General features: G+C 37.3%; 1 protein-coding gene across 1 annotated transcript in view; it reads right to left on the minus strand.

Annotated features, from left to right (window-relative positions):
* Positions 1-19577, minus strand: part of AK9 (adenylate kinase 9) — a 168975-nt gene that overhangs the window by 140756 nt on the left and 8642 nt on the right. The window contains exons 4-8 of the mRNA XM_067546583.1: positions 17944-17996; positions 17716-17812; positions 14231-14343; positions 11891-12073; positions 2910-3035 (exon numbers count right to left, since the gene is read on the minus strand). Coding sequence (XP_067402684.1) covers positions 2910-3035; positions 11891-12073; positions 14231-14343; positions 17716-17812; positions 17944-17996 — 572 coding nt within the window. The remainder of the gene's footprint in view (positions 1-2909; positions 3036-11890; positions 12074-14230; positions 14344-17715; positions 17813-17943; positions 17997-19577) is intronic.

Below are 19577 nucleotides of genomic sequence, written 5' to 3' on the forward strand. Positions count from 1 at the left end.
TGTTAAACTGTATTATACCATTCTGCCACTAGGTGGCAATGCACGTAAAGTACCTCATTTAAAGCTCACCTTAGCCAGACGTGGAAGTGAATTAAATGATGTTATGCTAAGCACATCTGTTGTGTATAAGCAAGCTCTGTACCCAGTCCATATCTGGTACAGAAGTACATGACTTGGTATGAGAACTAAAACTAAGAACAGAAACAGAAGGAAACAGCAATAAAGGTTGCAAATAGAAGGAACAAAGCAACAAAGATTGCAGGATCTCATCAACATCCCACTCTTCAGTGCCCCAGAGCACTTCATCTTTGACAAACCTCAAGAATGGACAGACAGGAAACAATATTTGGCAAGATTTCTCATAGCTACCAAGCTTCATAAGGAAATTAATGATATAGAGGTATCTTTTATTGATGCTATGGGGGAAGCAAGCAAAGCATATCTTTAAATCCTTTGACTTTACTGAAGACAGTCACATAGATGACTGTGAAAAGGTTCTGGCTATGTTTGATGCATGCTTTACACCACAGAGAAATGTGGTTCATGAAAGAGCATGTTTCCACCAGCGAATTCAAGAACCAGGGGAAAATGTTGAATGTTTTATAAGAGATCAGCATACATTGGCTAAAAACTGTGACTTTGGGAATGCAAAACACAAAAATATCAGAGACAAGCTGGTTACTGGGTTAACAGATACAAATCTTTTATAGCAGCTACAACTGAAGAGAGCTTTAACCCTAAGCACAGCTATATGGAGAGCAAAGAAGTTTGAGCTGGTTAGAGAGCAAAACCTAGAGAAACTTGACAAACTTGAAAAACTTGAAACTAGCTTATGAACTGTAAAGAGACATTTGAGTGTTAAAAGTCACTATCATAAAACTCCTGAGGCAAGAAACTCCCAAGCTAAAAGGAACAAATTCGAGCTTACATTGCACAAGGTGTGGGAAAAGTCATATCCCAAGAGATGATGCATGTCCAGCTAGAGGCACACAATGTAATAAATTCATGAAATATGGACATTTTGCAGCTGTTTGCCAAATGAAAGCAGTCAGGGATTTGACTCATATTATAGACAATCAAGAGCCATTGTTTCTGGGATCTGTCACTTGTGACTACACAGAACCTGCCTGGAGAGTGAAAATGAATATTCATGACAAGGCTATTGACTTTAAAATTCACTCAGGATCTGATGTCACAGTCATCACATAAGGGATTTACAATCACCTTCAACTCCTCCAGAGCTGAAGTCGCCTAACACAGCTCTGACTAGTCCTGGAGGTACTCTGAACTCCCCGAGCCAATTCACCACAGAAACAACTTACAAGGACAAAAGCTTTGCATTTAGAGGCATGTGATCTAAGACCAATGACCTTCTCAGCTGCAGCATGGAAGCCATGATGGACCTAGTGAGAAAGATGGAGGAACTTGACAGAGGATTTGATGATATTGGACTTTTGATAGGAGATCCAATGCAAATCACATTAGAGACAATTCTGAACAATACAGTGTACAAACACTCCTACCAGCCAGATCTTGGAAGAGACTAACTGTGAATCCAAAAGACATACCTGGTCGTAGCAGACTATTTTTCCAGGTATACAGAAATAATGTATTGGAAAGTCATAACATGTTGCTATATTATCAAGAAACCGAAGTACACTTTTGCCCATTTCAGTATTCCAGAACAGTTAGTGATGGACAACAATCCATAATTCACTGCAGCAGAATTTAAATTATTCCAAACAAAATATGATTTTGAGCATATTACTAGCAGCCCGCATTATACACAAGTGAATGGCGAGACTGAGAAAGCCAGTAAAATTCTATAGCAGGAATTGCTCTTCTGAGTTACAGATCAACACCAACAGCAGCTACTGGATATAGTCCAGCATAACTCCTAATGGGAAGACGAGAACTACCGCTCCAACTTTGGAAAAGAATCTCTCCCCAAAGTGGCCAGACATGAAGATAAAAAGGCAAATAAGAGCTGATGAACAGTTTTACAACAGAGGACACTCAGGTAGAGTATTGCCAGATCTAGAACCAGGTGATCATGTTCAAGTCAAAATGGATGGAGAAAAAGGATGGACAACTCCAGCTGTTGTAAAGAAAAAGAATTCAGCACACAGACCATATGTGATCAAAAACAACAGTGGAGGGTTCAACAGAAACTGTTGACATATAAAGTGTGTTCCTCAGAAAGAACGATCAACAGGGCAAACTCTACAGATGGCACATGTAGACTAATAAGAAGACTCCAAGGAATACAACCACAGCCAGTCGTTATTACTAATGGACAGCCAGATGTCCAAGTTGTTACATGTTTGGGTAATGTAATTAGAAAACCAGTATGATTCAGAGACACATAACAGACTGATATGTACAGAACTTCAAAGATAGTACAATAATGTAAATATTGTAAATGGTGGGAAAGTAGAATTTAAAGGGGGAGACATAATGGATTGTTAAACTTTATTATACTGTTTTGCCTATCAGTGGCATTGTGAGTAAAAGGCATTATGTAAAGCTAACCTTAGCCATACCTGGCAGTGCATTAGAGGACCTTATGATGAACACAGCTAGTATGTATAAGCAAGGTCTGTAGCCACTCCACATTTGGTATGGAAGTACATGACAGTGTAGTTCTCACAATTTTTAAGCCCCATCCAAACAACAAAAAGGTGTTACAGAATTTTGATTTGAGACCAGAAACAACTGTGAACTAACTTGTATCCCAGATTTTTTTTCATCTGAACCTCAAAACTGTGAGGGAGGGAGTCAGATTGTGGGTTAGGTCCATTTCTGCAAAATAAACTCAAGATACCCAGACTGCATAAAAATTATACAAAACAAATTTTAAAAAATGATCTTCTGGTATATATAACAATATTACTTTGTGCTATTCTTACCTCTAGAGGATGAAGCATAGTGTCCTTATAGAGATTAACCTTGGCTTCTGCATTTTCAAAAAAATCTTCAGGCCTCTGCACCAAATGAGGCAAAATATCTGACAACATGATTGCATCTGCTGCTGCCTAAAGTAAGGAAAACAAATACTTTATTTCAGGTCTTGTAATAATAAATTTACTAAACCAAAGCCTACATTATAAGGCAGTGCAATTTAAGTCATCTCAGGGGAAGAGGGAATGAAGTGTGAGGAGAGGACATAAATTTATGTTTGCTTCCCTTCCCCAACGTGCCTGGAATACTCCTCTGCTGCAACTGAGCATTCAGCCATTAGTATTTTCTAAAAATATTTAGATGATATTTTCACCTTTAAAAAAATGTTGTACTGTCTCCCTAAGGCCTTGTCAAAATTAGGAAGAAAGATGATTTAATAAATGTGTTAGCTAATATTGATTGATGGGATACATTAAAAAAGGAAGTATGGTAGTCAGAGAAAGAGAGGGGGAAAGTGAGAGGAGAAATGGAAGTAGAAAATATCAAGGAGTTAGATAATATAATGAAGTGAAAGGATAAGGGGGAAGAGGAAGAACTAAGGAAAAAATAAAACAGACCTTGTAGATAATGTAGGAAAAGATAGACCATAAAAAGAAATAAACCGTGCCATAAAGCAAGAGAGGGAAAGAAGGAAAAACTTCAGTGAAAAGGATGTAATAAGTTAAGCCTTTAAAAAAACTTTAAACAGAATGCTGAGTGTCAATATGTTAACTATATACAGAGCACAATAAGCAATACACATGTATCTTATTCCTTTAAACGGCACAGATATTTTTCATCTTGATAGTAGGTCACAGATAAACTGTTTGAAGCCCTGTCAAAAACAAATACAAAATGGTCCCCAAGTATATTTTTCCTCTTCCCTTTTTTGTCACCCTCTAATCCCCTTCCCACTTGTGTTGACTTTATCTTTACTCATTAAGTTATCTATATATATATTAAATTGCAAACTTCTTGAAGTAGGGACCGTGTTACATTTTACAGCTGTAAAGCACCTTGTATACCTGTGGCACTAAATAAAGAATACTATAAATAGTGAAGAACAAAATAAAATACAATCCACCAAGGCCCCAACCCAGCAAAGCACATAAAATGCATGTCCAATTACATAATTATTATTTAATATTTGCATTCCATTAGTGCCTAGATGCTTATTAAAGGTATGCAGGAGCTATAGATGTAAACTGCTGGATTCAGTTACACAATTTTGTGTATTATCTTGCTATTATGGTAAAAATATTTTGTGTTAATTTTTCATTAAAAACCAAAAAGCATACAAAACAAGGCTGACCTTATTAGTGGGCAAGTATTTGTTTCATTAGCTAAAAACACACACACACATTTGGTTTTGTAGCAACTAACATTTGTATACATATAGAGTGAAAGTTTTAGGTTTCAAGCTAGGTCTTAAGAAAGACTGTGGTAGAACAGGATCCTACCCCAGTCAGGAAGGAGTTAAAGAATTCCACTGGGCACAATCAGCATCACCTTGGAGCACCTGTGAGGTCTGTCAAACCTGGAGAGGAGCAGCTCCTTGAAAGAGAGAATCTCAGCGCAGTACATGGTGTTGGGCTGGCAGAAGCTGGAGCCTGAGAGAGACCGTGGGGCTGGTGCTGTGCTGGCTGGAATTTGGAGGCTATGTAGGCTGGGTCTGAGGTAGTTGGAGGCAGGCTGTTGGCTGAAAATTGGGCTGCGGCTGAGTGCTAGTGTCTGGCTGAAGGCAGTGAGGCTGCATTGTAGGAGCAGTTGGGGTAAAAGGCTAATGCTGGCCCCCAGCTGAAACAAGGCTGAACATTGAAACTGACAATGGAGGTCTGGGAGTGGGAGAGAAAGTTGCCTTGGATTATGGAGGAGAAGAAGTAGAGGATGAGGAATGGTCTCATATCAGGAAAAAGAAAACAAGAATAGATATATCACGATTTGAAGAAGGAATGCATAGAAATGAAAAACAAAAAGAAGGTAAAAGTCAATATTTCATATTGTCAAATCAGTTACAGAAGATGTGTAAATAGAAGATGTTAACCCCTGGAAAATGGTGGATTGGATAATGTGAAGTGTTGGTGATCAGGCCGTATTATCCATTAGGCACAATAGGCACAGTGCCTAGGGTCTACGAAACTTTCAGGGCCTATGAAAAAAGTTTTCTTATATAATTTTTTATTTTTATTTAAAAAACTATTTATTAATAGCTTAAAATCAAATTAGTTATTTCAGTCAGGGGGCCTATGAAGGCAAGTGTGCCTAGGGCCTATGAAGGTCTTAAAACAGCCCTGCTGGTGATGTGCAAAAAGCTAAAAGAATACAGGATGGAGATCTATTGATAGAATGTCCACTTAAGGAGGAAGCTGAAAACATCTTAAAACCATAATCTGAAGGAAAATGACAGTTGCTTGTCAACTGCCTGGAATTCTTGATGGAGTGCTGCTAGGATTGTCTGAGGATGATACCAAAAGAGTATAAGCAAAGATAAAGTATAGTTTGTTAAAAAACTACTTCGTAAGTAAGAGAGGGAGAAAACCAGGCAACTGCTGCTGTACACATAATACTTAAAGGTTGGACACTTCTGGGGTAGGATCCAAATGGCATGTCAATCTTTCTGGGTTAAACAATAGACTCCTCCCACCCCTGTGAATGTGGAAGAAATCACCCATATGAGAACTATGTAAAAGGAAGAGAACTTAATGTCGCAATGGTGGGGGAATGCACAATGCAGCTTATAAAGGATGTGCTGTAGCAGAATGAGCTAGACAAATACAAAAACACTTTTTTTTCAAGAAGTATCATGTGTGGAGGCTACCAAAGAGTGCCCACTGCAGAAAACAGAAAAATCAAAACACATAAGTAAGAGACAAGATGTACAAGAGCAGTAGAACCCATCTCTGGTCAGGGAGGAGAATATGAGGGGAATAGGAGATGATGTATTGCTTGTACTAAAGAAAAGTTTGTAGAGATCATTATTAAAGTAATTAACTGCATCTTGCAAATGGGGAAAAAACCTGAAAAGATTCAAATCATAGCAAAGGCACCAAAAAAAATCTAATGATAGACAACCTCTCGACAGATCACATTCATGAGATTTTAAATGTAGGCAATAATACAACTTATATAACATGGTTTTAATGATCCTTAGCTGGAATGTGCATAGTTTAATAGTGCATGGTCAGGAATTTAAGAAAGCCATCTTTGAAATGGGGAAAAAGCCTGATTTAATATGTGTGCAAAAATAAGTAAACTTATATTCAATCTACCAGGATATGATATACCACGGAGGCTATCAGGGTAGGGGGAGAAGTCTGCATACTTATAAAAGAGGAATTGAGTTAAGCTGAAATGAATGTGCAGAAACTAAGCTCTGCTTCTACAGAGATTCCCATGAAGAACAAAAACACATATATGAATTTAAAATATTTATAATCCATGTAAAAATGATTTATTTTAGAATTAGAAAAATTAGTTAATCATGTAAAAAAAACCATTCATAATTTGCAGAGACTCTAATAGACATAATGAGCTATGGGGAAGTAAGAAAACTGACCTAAATGGTAAATGCTTAGAACAATTTATTGATATGCATAATCTGAGAATATTAAATACAGAAGCACCTACTAGATTTAACTCAGTGGATGGATCCTTCTCTGCTTTAGATCTAGGAATTGCAACAAACAATATAGCTAGTAAATGCAGCTGGGAAATTCATAAAGAGGACGGATGGGATGTGATCACTTCCTTACAATTATTGAGTACGAAGACTGAAGAAATGTCAAAAACACAAAAAGGGTTCCTAGCTGGAATTTTTGAAAAGTTGATTGAGGTCTTTTCAAGATTAAATGTGATTAATATTTATGCAGTAATTGTACAAGTGACAACCTAAAAGAATTCTATAACAACATAATAAAGGGAATTTCAGCAGAAGTTGATCTGGCCATCTACAAAACATCATATTGCCCCTAATTTAGAAATCTGGTTCCTTGGTGGAAATTAGCAGTCAAGCAAAGAAACAAGGCATACAAATAAACAAAACACATAATGAATAATAAAGACTTAATGAATTATGGAAGATGTAAGGCAGTGGCACAAAGGATTATCAAAAAGACAAAATAAATTGGAGAAATTTCTGCTGAAATTCAATCGATCAGGAAGCCGACGCTTGTAAACCACCCCCTCAAGTGGCGCAGTGCAGGGAAGATGGCGTGCAGAAGGGAAGTACAGCAGTCGATGGGAGTTACACAAGCTACTCTGTGTAGCTTGCATAATTCCCGTCGATTGCCACCGAATCTCCAGGTAAGTGTAGACCAGGGCTCAGACTCTGTGCTTGTGAGAGGGGAAATATTGCCTTTTGGGGGTGCCCAGAGAACAGTGTGTGATTTCCCAGGTGACTGGGTGGGGGCTCAAGCCGGTTTGGTGTTATATCATTGACAGGAACCCCTAGATATAGAACCTGGCCCTTTGCTGCTGCCAGCTCTGCCTGGCAAAAGGGTTATAGATAATATAAGTAAAGAAATGCTTCAACACTTGTCAAAAGGATGTCTAAAGTTTCTACCACAATCGTATAATGATATATAGGAAAAAGGACTGCTGCCAATAGATTGGAAACAAGGACTGGTGATACCAAATACATACAAGACCTGAAGCTTGTAGGCTAATTGCCCTTATATCATGTGTGGAGAAAATCATGGAAAAAATGATAAACGTAGTAGAATACTTGGAGAAAAATTATATTATAAGTGAGGTACAAAGTGGTTTCAGAAAAGCAAGATGCACTGTTGATTATATAGTGAGACTAGAAACAGAGGTACAGAAAAGCATAAGGACTAAGAACTTTATAATAGTCTTCCTAGACATTGAAAAAGCATATGACATATTATGCAAGGAAGGCCTCCTCTATAAACCAGCCAAAACTGGAGAGTGTTTTGGGGAATAAGTGACTTTTTAAGGGACAGAACTATACAAGCCAAAGGGAGAACAGCTTTATCAAAAACCTACATGCTTACGAATAGAACTCCACAAGGGAGTATTATCAGCCCTACTTTGTTTTCCATTATGATAATGACCTACTGGAAAGTGTGCAGATGGGAAGAGGTATTTCCCTTTTTGCAGACGATAGTGCTCTCTGGGCTAAGCATAAAAGACTTATGGCACTCCAAACAAATGAAAAACATAAAAGAAAAATGAGGCACTCCAGAGAATTTCCAAGTGGGGAAATCATTAGGGATTTAAATTCTCACTTGCAGAAACAGAGAGAATGTTTTTAACCAGGATGAAAATTAGGGAATATTGGGATTTATTAATTTATGGTAAAAAAATTCAGATAGTTCAAATGTATATGTTCCCAGGAGTAGCGTTGGATAATAAATTGACTTGGAAAAGTTATATAGACTTAAAAATGTAAAAAAAGGATGAACTTGCTTACAAGTACATCTGGAAACAAATGGGGTTCAGATCAGAAGGTACTGATGATACAGTATAGAGCATTGATAAAATTAGTTTTAGACTACAGATGCCAAGCTTTTGGTTCGGCCTCAAAAACAAATGTTAAAAACTTGGAACTGCTGCAGGACTAAGCTGTGTAATTGGCATGTGACACAATGACAACACTACCAGTGTGTGTGCTAAAAATAGCCATTGGAGAAGCACCTGTAAATTTAAGGATGAAACTCTTAGATCTAATCTTTTGGGCAAAGGTAAAAAGGAGTAATGAAAACAGAAGTACACAACAGATTTATGAGGATTTCTGGAAGCTTAGTAGATAAAATTATATAGATTGCCACAGACTACCTTCTACTACCAGGGTCAAAAAATAGGTAAAGGAGATATGTAAAAAGGAAAAATTGAGAGAACTAAAAATTTCTAGTCATGGAAAATCAAATTACAGCTGGATAGTTATTCCCCATATGCAGATTTGGAACTGTATGAAAAAACTAAAAGAACAAAAAATCCACACATTATGACCAATTTATTTATGAAAACTGGGGCCAGCTTACAAAGTCTATACAGATGGATCAAAAAATGACAGCACAAGTAGAGTGGAAACAGTCTTGGAATCCAGAAATCTAAAAGGCTATTGAATTATGTGACCATTCTTATGACTGAACTAATGGGGATAATATTGGCATTAACCTGGATAAGAAATGTGTGACCGACTGCAGCTATTTTATCTGATTCCCTGTCAGGCATAACAACAATCAAACCAGGGACTTTGGGAAGTAGATATGACATAATAAGTGAAATAATATTTCTAACTATGGAAATAATGCAAGCAGGTATCTGTGTAACAATAGCATCAGATTCTGGCACATATTGGAATACTGGGAAGTGAGAATACCAACAATAGAGCAAAACATGCTTTACAAAAAGAGGAGGTGGAAATTAAGATACTCTTGAGTAGACTAAAATTTAAAAGTATGGTCATGAAGAAGCTTGCAAAGGAATGGCAAGAACTATGGACTAAGGAAACAAAAGGACAAAGGTTCTATAATATATGCTCAAAAACTGAAGATAATGCTATACTCCACAGTCATGACAGAAAAAGTGACGTAGTCATTTTCAGAGTGTTAACAGGTCATTGTGCCTTAAATTATAATTTAAACTTACTAAAAAGATACAAAGATAGGCTATGTAATGTGTGCAAAACCAAAGAAACTGTTGATCATGGTCTATGCCATTGTGCACAACATTCTATGAAAAGAACATTTCTTTATGAAAAATTGAGTTGGCTTGGTATCAAAGATTTTTCCCTTAAGGGACTAGTTAAAAAGTTACAGAAATGGAATAGTAAAAAAAGAAAAAAAAAGCCTCACTGTGTTTCCTCAAGAATACTAGACTGAGTGAAAGGATATATAAAAAAAAAGTTGGTTAAAAATGAATGAAGAAAGTGGTGGTCATAGCCTTGTATGATGTGGCTGCTGCACCAAAAATTAAACAAGGACAAAGTACATGGTGGAAGTAAAAGGTAAGCAGAGTTAGAGCTCCCTAGCCCCACTGATCAGGAGAACAACTGAAGAGCCTCTGCCATCTGGACCCTCTGAAGGATTAGAGGGACCTTCTTTACTTTATTTTCCTTTTTTGTTTAGAACCCAGGCTACTCAGCCTGGGTTCTTCAGATACAAGGGGTTAAAGGTTCAGGCCCCCTTCAGAGACTACTGTCCTCTTATTTTGCAGGGCACCACTGGGTAAGCCTATACTATTTTGTGGGATGCAGTGTTATCATCAGTCGTGAGGGAGGCCACGCCCCCTCACTGTCCCATCTGTGTAGGAAGGCTCAAAGTAGGGAATTAGTTCTCTCAGGGGCCTAGGCCTTCAGACAGGGCATGGCAAATAAACAATCCATAGCTCCAGGCCCTCAGGCAGGGCAGGCCAACTACGCAGTCTATAGCTCCCAGGCAGGGAAAAGCACCAGGCACAGCCTAGGGACTCACAGGCAGGTATGAGCATTGGACACAGTCTAGGGATTCACAGGCATGGGTGAGCACTGGACACAGTCTAGGGGCTCACAGGCAGGAGTGAGCACTGGACACAAGCTTTTCGGCCTATTGCCACCCTATTCTACTGGGTCACAGCCCAAGGCCCTAACAGTGGTGGAGCATTCCACCACTGGGTTAGCAGGGCTCCAGCTGAAACACACTGACTGGTGCTCAGGCAGAAGCAGAGCCAGACTGTAGTTAGCTATCCTTTGACTACTTCCTACTCTCCCTTTGGGGTGTACCTGTGTTCAGAGGGTTGTCATCCGTCTCTCTGGGGTAAGCTGCCAGTGACGGTCCCAATAGCCACCCGGTGCCTGGGTTGTCAGGCAGCTCAGGTAAGTTGGGTGGGTCCTCGGTGCCGCTAGAGTCCTCCCCAGGTTCCTACTCCAGTGGCAGGCAGGAGATGTTGTTCTCCGCCGGCAGCTCTCTCTCAGATGAGGTGGAGGGCCCACCCTTTATATTTCCTGTTACCATCCCGCCCTACTGCTTCTGGTTTGGTGGGCCTGGCCTTCCTGGCTCGCCCACAGGGGGGTGCAGGGCAGTTCCTCGTTAGTTTCGAAGGGAGGCCATGCCCCCTCACTACAGGAGGCTACAATCCCCCCTAAGACTTATGGCCGGAGGACCACATTCTGTGCTCTAAACCTGCTTTACAGCTAGAGAAGGACATCTGTAATGAGAAAGGTGCCCACCCTTGCCCCCCAGGAAGCTCTAGAGGTACTACCTATGACAAAGACTTGCATTAATTTTACCCATTATACATATTGTAAGTGACCATAGTTTATTTTGATTAGCTGTACATAATCAGTTGATATTTTATACACACTTGGAATGTATATTATATTTTAGCTTTTTCTCCCTTCTAATAAAACTGCTGCATTATTTTTATTGTATTTTAGTTAATGCCAAGAAGGACTCACTCTGGAGGTGAAATAAATTAATATCTTGTTTAAAAAGCGACAGTATTTTTATTTGCAATGTTATTGTAGTTGTGTTGTTCCCAGGATATTAGTGAGACAAGGTGGGTGAGGTAATACCTTTTATTGGACCAACTTCTATTGGTGAAAAAGATAAGATTTCAAGCTACATAGAGTCCAGATCTGAAGCTCTGTGTAGCTCATAAGCTTTTCTCTTTCACCAACAGAAGTTGGTCCAATAAAAAGTTTTATGTCACCCACCTTGTCTCACGGTATTTTTATGGTAGTCCAATGTCACAACTGGTGAACAAGCTGAAATCTTAGCAATATTGCTAAATAATTTTACTGAATGAGTATTAAAATTTTGTTAAAAAATTATAGTACATCTCTTAAAGAAGAATAGAAATTGATTTACAAATAAAGTTGAATAAAATGCATTCAGGGTAGCAGTTGAGGTTTTTTAGTTTGCTTATTTTTAAACGTTCATGAGCTTTGTTCTTTTTCTGACATGGCTGCTAATAAACAGAGCCTCCTCTGTAGATTAGGATCAGTTACCTCATCTTCTTCTTCCTGGTCTTCTTCCTCTTCCTCTTCCTCATCTTCTCCTTTATGCTGATCTTTCTTTTTCTTACGTTTGTCAATAATTTCAGGATCCCACTGGGTCCTTTGGTATATCTGCCCTGCATCAGGGTGCTGTCTTTGTCCAGAGAGTCTTTGGCACAAATCATAGTCAGGACACTAGTTAAGAAATAATTGAAAGAAAACCTTCTGTTTATTTTATTGTTGTAACAATATCATTTTTCCTTAAATTTCATAGTAGTAAGAGACTATTTTTTTATATATTGAACTTCTCAGTAGCTTCCGAGGCACATACAACTTTTAAAAAGACAGTCAATAATTAAATGTACAAGATGTCAAAGAGACATGGAAAGAGCCTTTCTAAATAGACTATTCCCAACCACAAAAGCTACTGCCCAATCACCTACCACATAACCTCAGTTGGCCTTCCCCCAATCTCAGGAAAGCCTGAGAAAACAGGAGAGTCTTACCGACACCAAATCCAGGTGGGGCAGAAGGGGAGGAGTGTTTTCTGCAGAACAAAGTATTGTTTAATTGGACTACATTGCCAAGTACCGGACATGAGAAACTCACTACATGATCCATTCCTTGAAGTGTTACTAGAGTTCTGGAGATTGCCTTGCTTCCCTTGCAAGAACTAGGGAAGCTCATATGATTGCCATATGACACACAACTTTTGGAAGCAGGCAAGAAGAGGCTTCACTCAGATTTGCTTTCCCCCTCACCCCCAAAGCCGCCTCCTCTTTGCCTTTTTTATTTGACATATAAATAGGACAAGACTTTTCTGAAGTTAATAATGAAAAGCTATTCGCAGATCATAGATTTCTAAAGAAACTCTTCTTTGTTTCTTTTCGACAAAATGAAAATAGCTACAATTCTATCACATTTAGAGTGAAATCCTGGAACCATTGAAGTAGACAGAAAAACTCTCATTTGACTGCAGTGGAGCCAAGATTCCTCCCTGGGAGTTTAAGGTCTCACCCCTCCTTCAACTGAAGTCAAAAGGAGGATGAGTTATTAAAGTCAAGAATTGCCTTTCTGATGGTGTAGAACTGTATCACCCATTTATTTGGAATTGTATGTGTGAAACCATACTGAATGTATGCAAAAGAGTATTCTAGGCAATATCTGGTATTAAAACAAAGAAAGTTCAACTTCCTATAATTAAAAATAACAATTCCTTCCCCTAAAACAGCACAAAAGTGTTTTGTTTTGGGGTTTCAAATTCTTTTTTTGCTCTTGGAAACCAAATAATTTCAAATAAGCAGTTAAATGGTAACTGGACATGTACAAATTTAAGTCTTCAAATTATGAAATAATTGTGTTGTGTGTGAAATAATTGTGTTGTGTTTGAAAAAAGATTGAATGACATCTAGCAAAGTGGTAGCACTTAGTCTTTGCTTCCCACTACTTCACTAAAGTCTACCAACGACCATTTATCTCTCACATATACCCTATATATCTAGGTACTTACTGTAGGGTCTGAACAACCACAAACAAAATCTTAGTGAGAATAGATGCACAATGCAACAGACACTGTTGTTTTGACAGCCCATTATTATTTTAGAAGTTAGAGTAAGAAAAGACCTAATAGATCTAGTATATTTTCTGGTTCTTTTAAGAACTATGGAGTAAAATGTGCTTTGACTACTATACTTACAATAATGTGTATTTCTAAGTGTATATTACAGTAATTTTTTAAAGTGTCTGGCTGGTACTTCATTATACGTCCAACTGGGGAATGACAGGAAATTTTGTAAGACAGCATAGAGAAATTTGCTTGATTCAGTCCAAATCTGATTTGTAAATAACTGATCTATACGTAATATTTTCACCATTGCTTGGAATTAGACAAAGAGGGCTGAACTATAAAGTTATTTGTTTTCTCACTCAAATATGAAACTAAGTTTTCCCAAGAATATTTGTAGATATTCTTGAACAGTAAAAACTGGCTTTGACTTACATTATCTCTACCCTGTTATTATCCCAAGGCTTTATTTTCATGGAACATGTACCTTTTGTTCCATTCTTAAAAACTGATTATGAGTTGCTCAATTACTATAATTCCCACTGAAGTTACAGGAGATACTCAATACCTTACAGGAACTCCTTAGGGTCAAATTCTGCTGTCTATTATAGCAGCATAAACCCAAAATAACTTCTTTGACAATTCCATTGTAAAAGAAGAATTTGGCCCTTAGTAACAGCTATCATACTTCAATATATGGAAAAAACGGCTCTGACGCCTATAGAATATTAATCTTATTTTAAGAGTAAGTATGAAAATTACTAGCAATTTATCAATTCCGACATTACCTTAAGGTTAATCAGGAAATCTGGTTTTAATTTTAGATTTCTAATTTTTTCTATTTGCTCCGAAATAGTCATGTATTCTTCTGAGAGAGAAGGAAATCCACTGAGAACATAACCTGCCAAATAAAATTTGTTAAATATATTTTTTGGAAAGTTATTTCAAATATACTAAATATTTATTATCTGTTTTAAAAATCACATCTAGATAAAAGTATAACTAGAATCCATTTGACATGGCCACGCACAGTGAAGGATTACCTGTGATTACCACAAGTGACATAACAAAACTGCAATACTTTCAAGATAACTACAGAATTCTCAGACTGTTAATTCAGTTAATGAATATAGAGAAAAATAGCCCAAAAGAGACACTAACAATTTTATATGTGCTTAATGTTATCTTGAAATCCAATCTGAAAAGTCTGAATCATATAGCAATTACTAGTCATGCATGAAATTACATAGGCTATTCATACTGAGTGGTCTATGCTCAGTAGCATCTAATGTCATTCTGTTCTTTGCTGAGTGGTAGGTGGAATGTTACGAAGATTGAAAATGATGGAATAAGAGGTCTTGAATAGAAAATGTCAAAGAGAGTCTTTTTGGTTTGAGTCACACTGACCTGTGGAGATAAGAATTCTGTAACTCTGTTTTGGGACAGGATCGCCTTCCATGCTGGGGAGGTGAGAGAGACTGGATCACTTTTTCTTGGGATTTAGAGGATTATCCTTATATTAGGGAGTAAGAGATCCAAGGGATGCAGAACAAATTCCTTTAAAATGAGTCGGGACTAGACTCTTTGTTTTTCAATGTAAGGTCAGTGGTCAGAGTTACAACAGTATATATCCTTTGCATACATAACTTAGAACTTTCTGGATGACTCTGCTGGACCAGCTGACTCCAGCCACTTATATGGATCAACATAAGGCAATAGGGGGACAAGTAAGATGTATGTTTATGCTGTTTGCATCCAGTTTCAAGTGCAGAAGGTCTCCCATCTTGGTGACAGATCTGATTATGCCCAGCTGGTGTTTGAATACTGGGATCTGATAGGCTAGTTTGTGTACTAATCATTCAAAACATCAGAGACCTTTGCTAAACTGATCATATTCTAAGTTGTGGTAGCACTGGAGGCACCGTGCCTGACAATATTTGTGACTTCAATGTCCATGCAGATGATTACTTTTCTAGAGTATCTCAGGATTTCATGCTTGTCATATGGACCGCAGGACTATTTTAAGTGGTTTCTGACTCAGCTCACATAACATTGTCTGTTGCACTATGGATCTAGTATTTGGGTTTGGAATGCAGATGGGCAAAGTGAAAGTTACCCTGACATTTCCTTCTGTTGATGTGAGGACAGAACAGATTTTTCCTGCTGTGGTAAAGGACCAGTTTTGATACTCTGTCTTTGGAGGCTGATGTAACCTGATGGCATCCAGGTGGCCTGAATTAACATAGGAACAGCTATAGAGGAGCAGACCTGTGATCCATCTAGACCAGTATCCTGTGTGCAACTGTAGGCAGCACCAGATGCTTCAGAGGAAAGTGCAAGAAAATCCTCAGTAGGCAGAGGTAGGATAATCTCATCCCCATGATAGTCTAATCCTAATTCCTAATAGTTAGAAATTGTCTTAAACCCTGAAGCATGAGGATTTAGATCCCTTCCAATACTCTTTTAAAAAAAACATTGACTAGTATAACTCTAAATATTATTCTTACCTATATAAAAATGTCCAAGTCTTCTTCGGATCTTGCCAAATTTTTGTTCTTAACAACATCTTGTGACAATGAGTTCCAGGGTCTAATTAGGGTTTGTGTGGAAAAGTATTTCCTGTTACTGGTGTTGAATCTGCAACCTTTTACTTTTATTAAATATCCCCTTGTTCTTGTGTTGTGAGACTGGAAACTCCTATCTACCTTCTCTATGCCATTGATTATTTTATAACATCCAGTCTTTCAACCTCTCTTTATATGAGTTTTTTCATACTCCTAATCATTCTTGTCACCCTTCTATGAATGGCCCCCCGCTCTAATTCTGCATTATCCTTTTAGAGAAGGGGATCCCAGTATTGCACACAGAATTCCAGATGAGGTCATATCACCTATTTACATAATAGCACTATAACTTCTTACATGATATTCTCCATCCTGTTATGATGCATCCTAACATCTTTTTGACCATAGCTGCACATTAAGCAGAGGTTTTATTGAGCTGTCCACAAAGCTGTCCCTTTCCTTACTTAGTATAGTTAATTTAGAACCCTAAAAACTTGTACAATAAGTTTAAAATTTTCCTTCCTAACATGGATTATTTTGCATTTATCATTATTTAACTTAATGTGACATTGTGTTGCCCATTCAACTTGCTTAGTTAAATCCTTATGAAGTTCCTCACAGATTTATCTGGACGTGACTACTTTAAATAACTTTTTATCTACACATTTTGCTATTTCACTGATCATCCTCCTTTCCAGATCATTAGTATATTAGACAATTCCAATCCCAACACAGATCCTTAAGGCACCTTCCTGTTAACTTTTTGCCATGATGAAAATTGACTATTTGTTCCTAGTTTCCTGTCTCTTAGGCAGTTTTTGATCAATGACAATACTTTGTCTCTCACCCCATGATTATTTAGTTTCTTTAGTAGCCTCTTTTGACCTTGTTAAAAATCTTTTGGAAGTCAAAATTATGTCTATTGATTCTTCTTTATCCACTACTTTATTGACATATTCAAAGAATTCTAACAGATTAGTGGGACATGATTTTCCTTTATAGAAACGATGTTCTGATTAGACTATCATGTCATGAGCTTCCAGATGTTTTATTATTCTGTGTTCAGTTACAGTGTGTACCAATTTACCAGATACAGATATAAGGTTTATTGGTCTATAATTCCTTGGATCATCCATATAGCCTTTTGAAAATATAGATACATTTCCTACCCTTCAATTCTCCAGTGTTGTAGCTGTTTTAAAATGAGAGATTGCATATGTTTGCTAGCAGCTCAGGAACTTCACACTTGAGTTCCTTCAGAACTCTTGGATGTATACCATATGGCCTGGTGACTTACTCCTTTTTTTAAATAATCGTTCTGTTCCAGGAATACTTCTTCTGATACCTCAATCTTTGATAGCATTTCATCTTTATTACAGAAAATCAGAAGGAGAATATAATTTGGCTAAAAAATATCACTCTGTTGATGTGGGTATGAGTACATAGCAGTCTTTTGTCTTCCATAATCAATAAAGTAGTCCCTAAATGCCATTTAGTTTCATTTAGAGATGTCCATGTTCTGCAGTTGACGAAACAATAAAGAGAGATTCTACAGTGATGGTGACAAAAATCTCTGATTGAATCTGATAGATTGCAGTATAACAGAATTTTTAAAAATCATATGCTATGGATATACAAGAAGACAAAACTAAGTTTTAGAGGGCTATGGTGGGCATACTTTAAGAGTTCTGGAAAATGACAACACATACCAAAGTGAGCAACTTCTGGTGACTCAATCTTTTTCAGAATCATCTTTGTAACCAGTTCTTCAGGAATACTTTGACCTCCAAAGAGCAATTCCTGCATCTAAAGGAAAATGTAAAGCATAATATCTTATAATAGGTGCATTGTGGCCCCATCCAGCTGCCATTGACTTCAAGCAGAACAAGATTGGGCCTTATGAATGTCATGAAACTTAATAAAAGGGTAGACTTTACCTTAAGTCCATATTCTGTTCCTGCAGTAATATTTTCATCTATTACTTCCAAAGCTAAAAAATGCACATAATACAGAACAAAATTAAAACTATTTATAAAACATACTGTGTGTGAATTAGTATATTTAAATGTCCACTGTTAGCATAGTATGGCTGTCTTTATTAGTGATTTCATAACTACTGTGAAATCTGGTGTTGAATCTTTGAAGCCAAAAACATTTCACATATTAAGAAGTCAAATTTCAAAAAAAGAACAATTCTGCCATACAAAGATGTCAGCTTTAAAAGTAGCCAGCTGAGAAAAAGGCTTCCCTTTAAATGGTCAAATTAAATGGGACAGATAGCGGCAGTTTGATGTCCCCTCACACTAAAGCTCCTACATATGTCTTTATGAACTGCGATGATGGGGTGACATGTCAGGGGATGATCTTGCAAACCCCCTAAACGTATAAGCCCCACTGGCATCAAGAGCAGTTCCACATGCAGAGGAGAGGGCTGATCCTTATGTAGCTTAAAAAATCTTTTTCTATTTTCTCTTACATGTGAAATATTTTAAATCATGTGCCACTTTTTATTAAGAAAAGTGGGATGACTTAAGTAATATATATTTGCATTGATGGAAGTAAAATTAAGAGATTTTATTAAAATAGAAATGCTAACAAGGTTTGAACTCAAAGCCTTCAAAATGTGATTGCCATTTTATTTGATATGTTATAAAGCCTCTGATTTCCACAAGAATCTGAAGTATATTTTTGGCCACCAGAGGGCATCCATATTTTCTAATTAATGCACTAGAAACAAATTCAGATTTACAAGTGAAATATAGACTACAAAAATTGAAATCTATAAAGTTTATTAATAACAAGATTTACTCAAGGTGCATATACCATGAAAAAATCAGCCTAATCATGTTTATTATAATTATATTGAACAAAAGAATTGTTTAAAATAACTTCTCTACAGTTAAGGTTATTAAAAGCCCAATTTAGCCTTTCCCCATTTTTAATTTGAAGAGTTGCATCAGCCTCAACATTTGTAGAATATATATGGAGCAAAGGCAAAATAATTTCCACACAATTAAAGTAAATTGAACAAAAGATTCTTGAATTACATCTTAAAAATAGAAGTGTTCACCTGAATTTAAAAAGTATTCTAACTTTTTTTGCCACTTTGTAGCAAAACCAATCATATCCTCCTTTCCTGCCCTTCCTCCCCCCATCCATACATGTGCTACATGAACAATGCTGCTCTTCAAAACAGAAAACATGGGAGAAATTAAGCTAAGTTAACTCATCTCTCTTTACTGAGATCTAGTGCTCAAGACCACCATTTATTTCATTAAAAGTCTCCTTTACTAACTCTTGAATTTGGAACATTGCTACAGAATATCTGCTCCGTCAAACTTAAAAAGATGTTGGAGACCTAAGCTTATTCTTTTTGTACATGAAAGTCTTTAGTCCTTTTCCTTATTGAGATGTCTCAAAATGACATGCCTCCCTAGCAATCAGCTGACAGTGGAACAAAAGAAAATATTTCCACTGAAAGGCTCTGCTCCTGCAGACCTTTAATGATCTTCAGGGAGAGGAGGTGGTGGAGCTGGAGAGATCATTTCCTCTTCCTGTGGACCTGCTGAAG

This window comes from Emydura macquarii, unplaced genomic scaffold, assembly GCF_026122565.2.
Source record: "Emydura macquarii macquarii isolate MOO-44397 ecotype Brisbane River unplaced genomic scaffold, CSIRO-AGI_Emac_v2 contig_1146, whole genome shotgun sequence".
NCBI lineage: Eukaryota > Metazoa > Chordata > Testudines > Chelidae > Emydura > Emydura macquarii.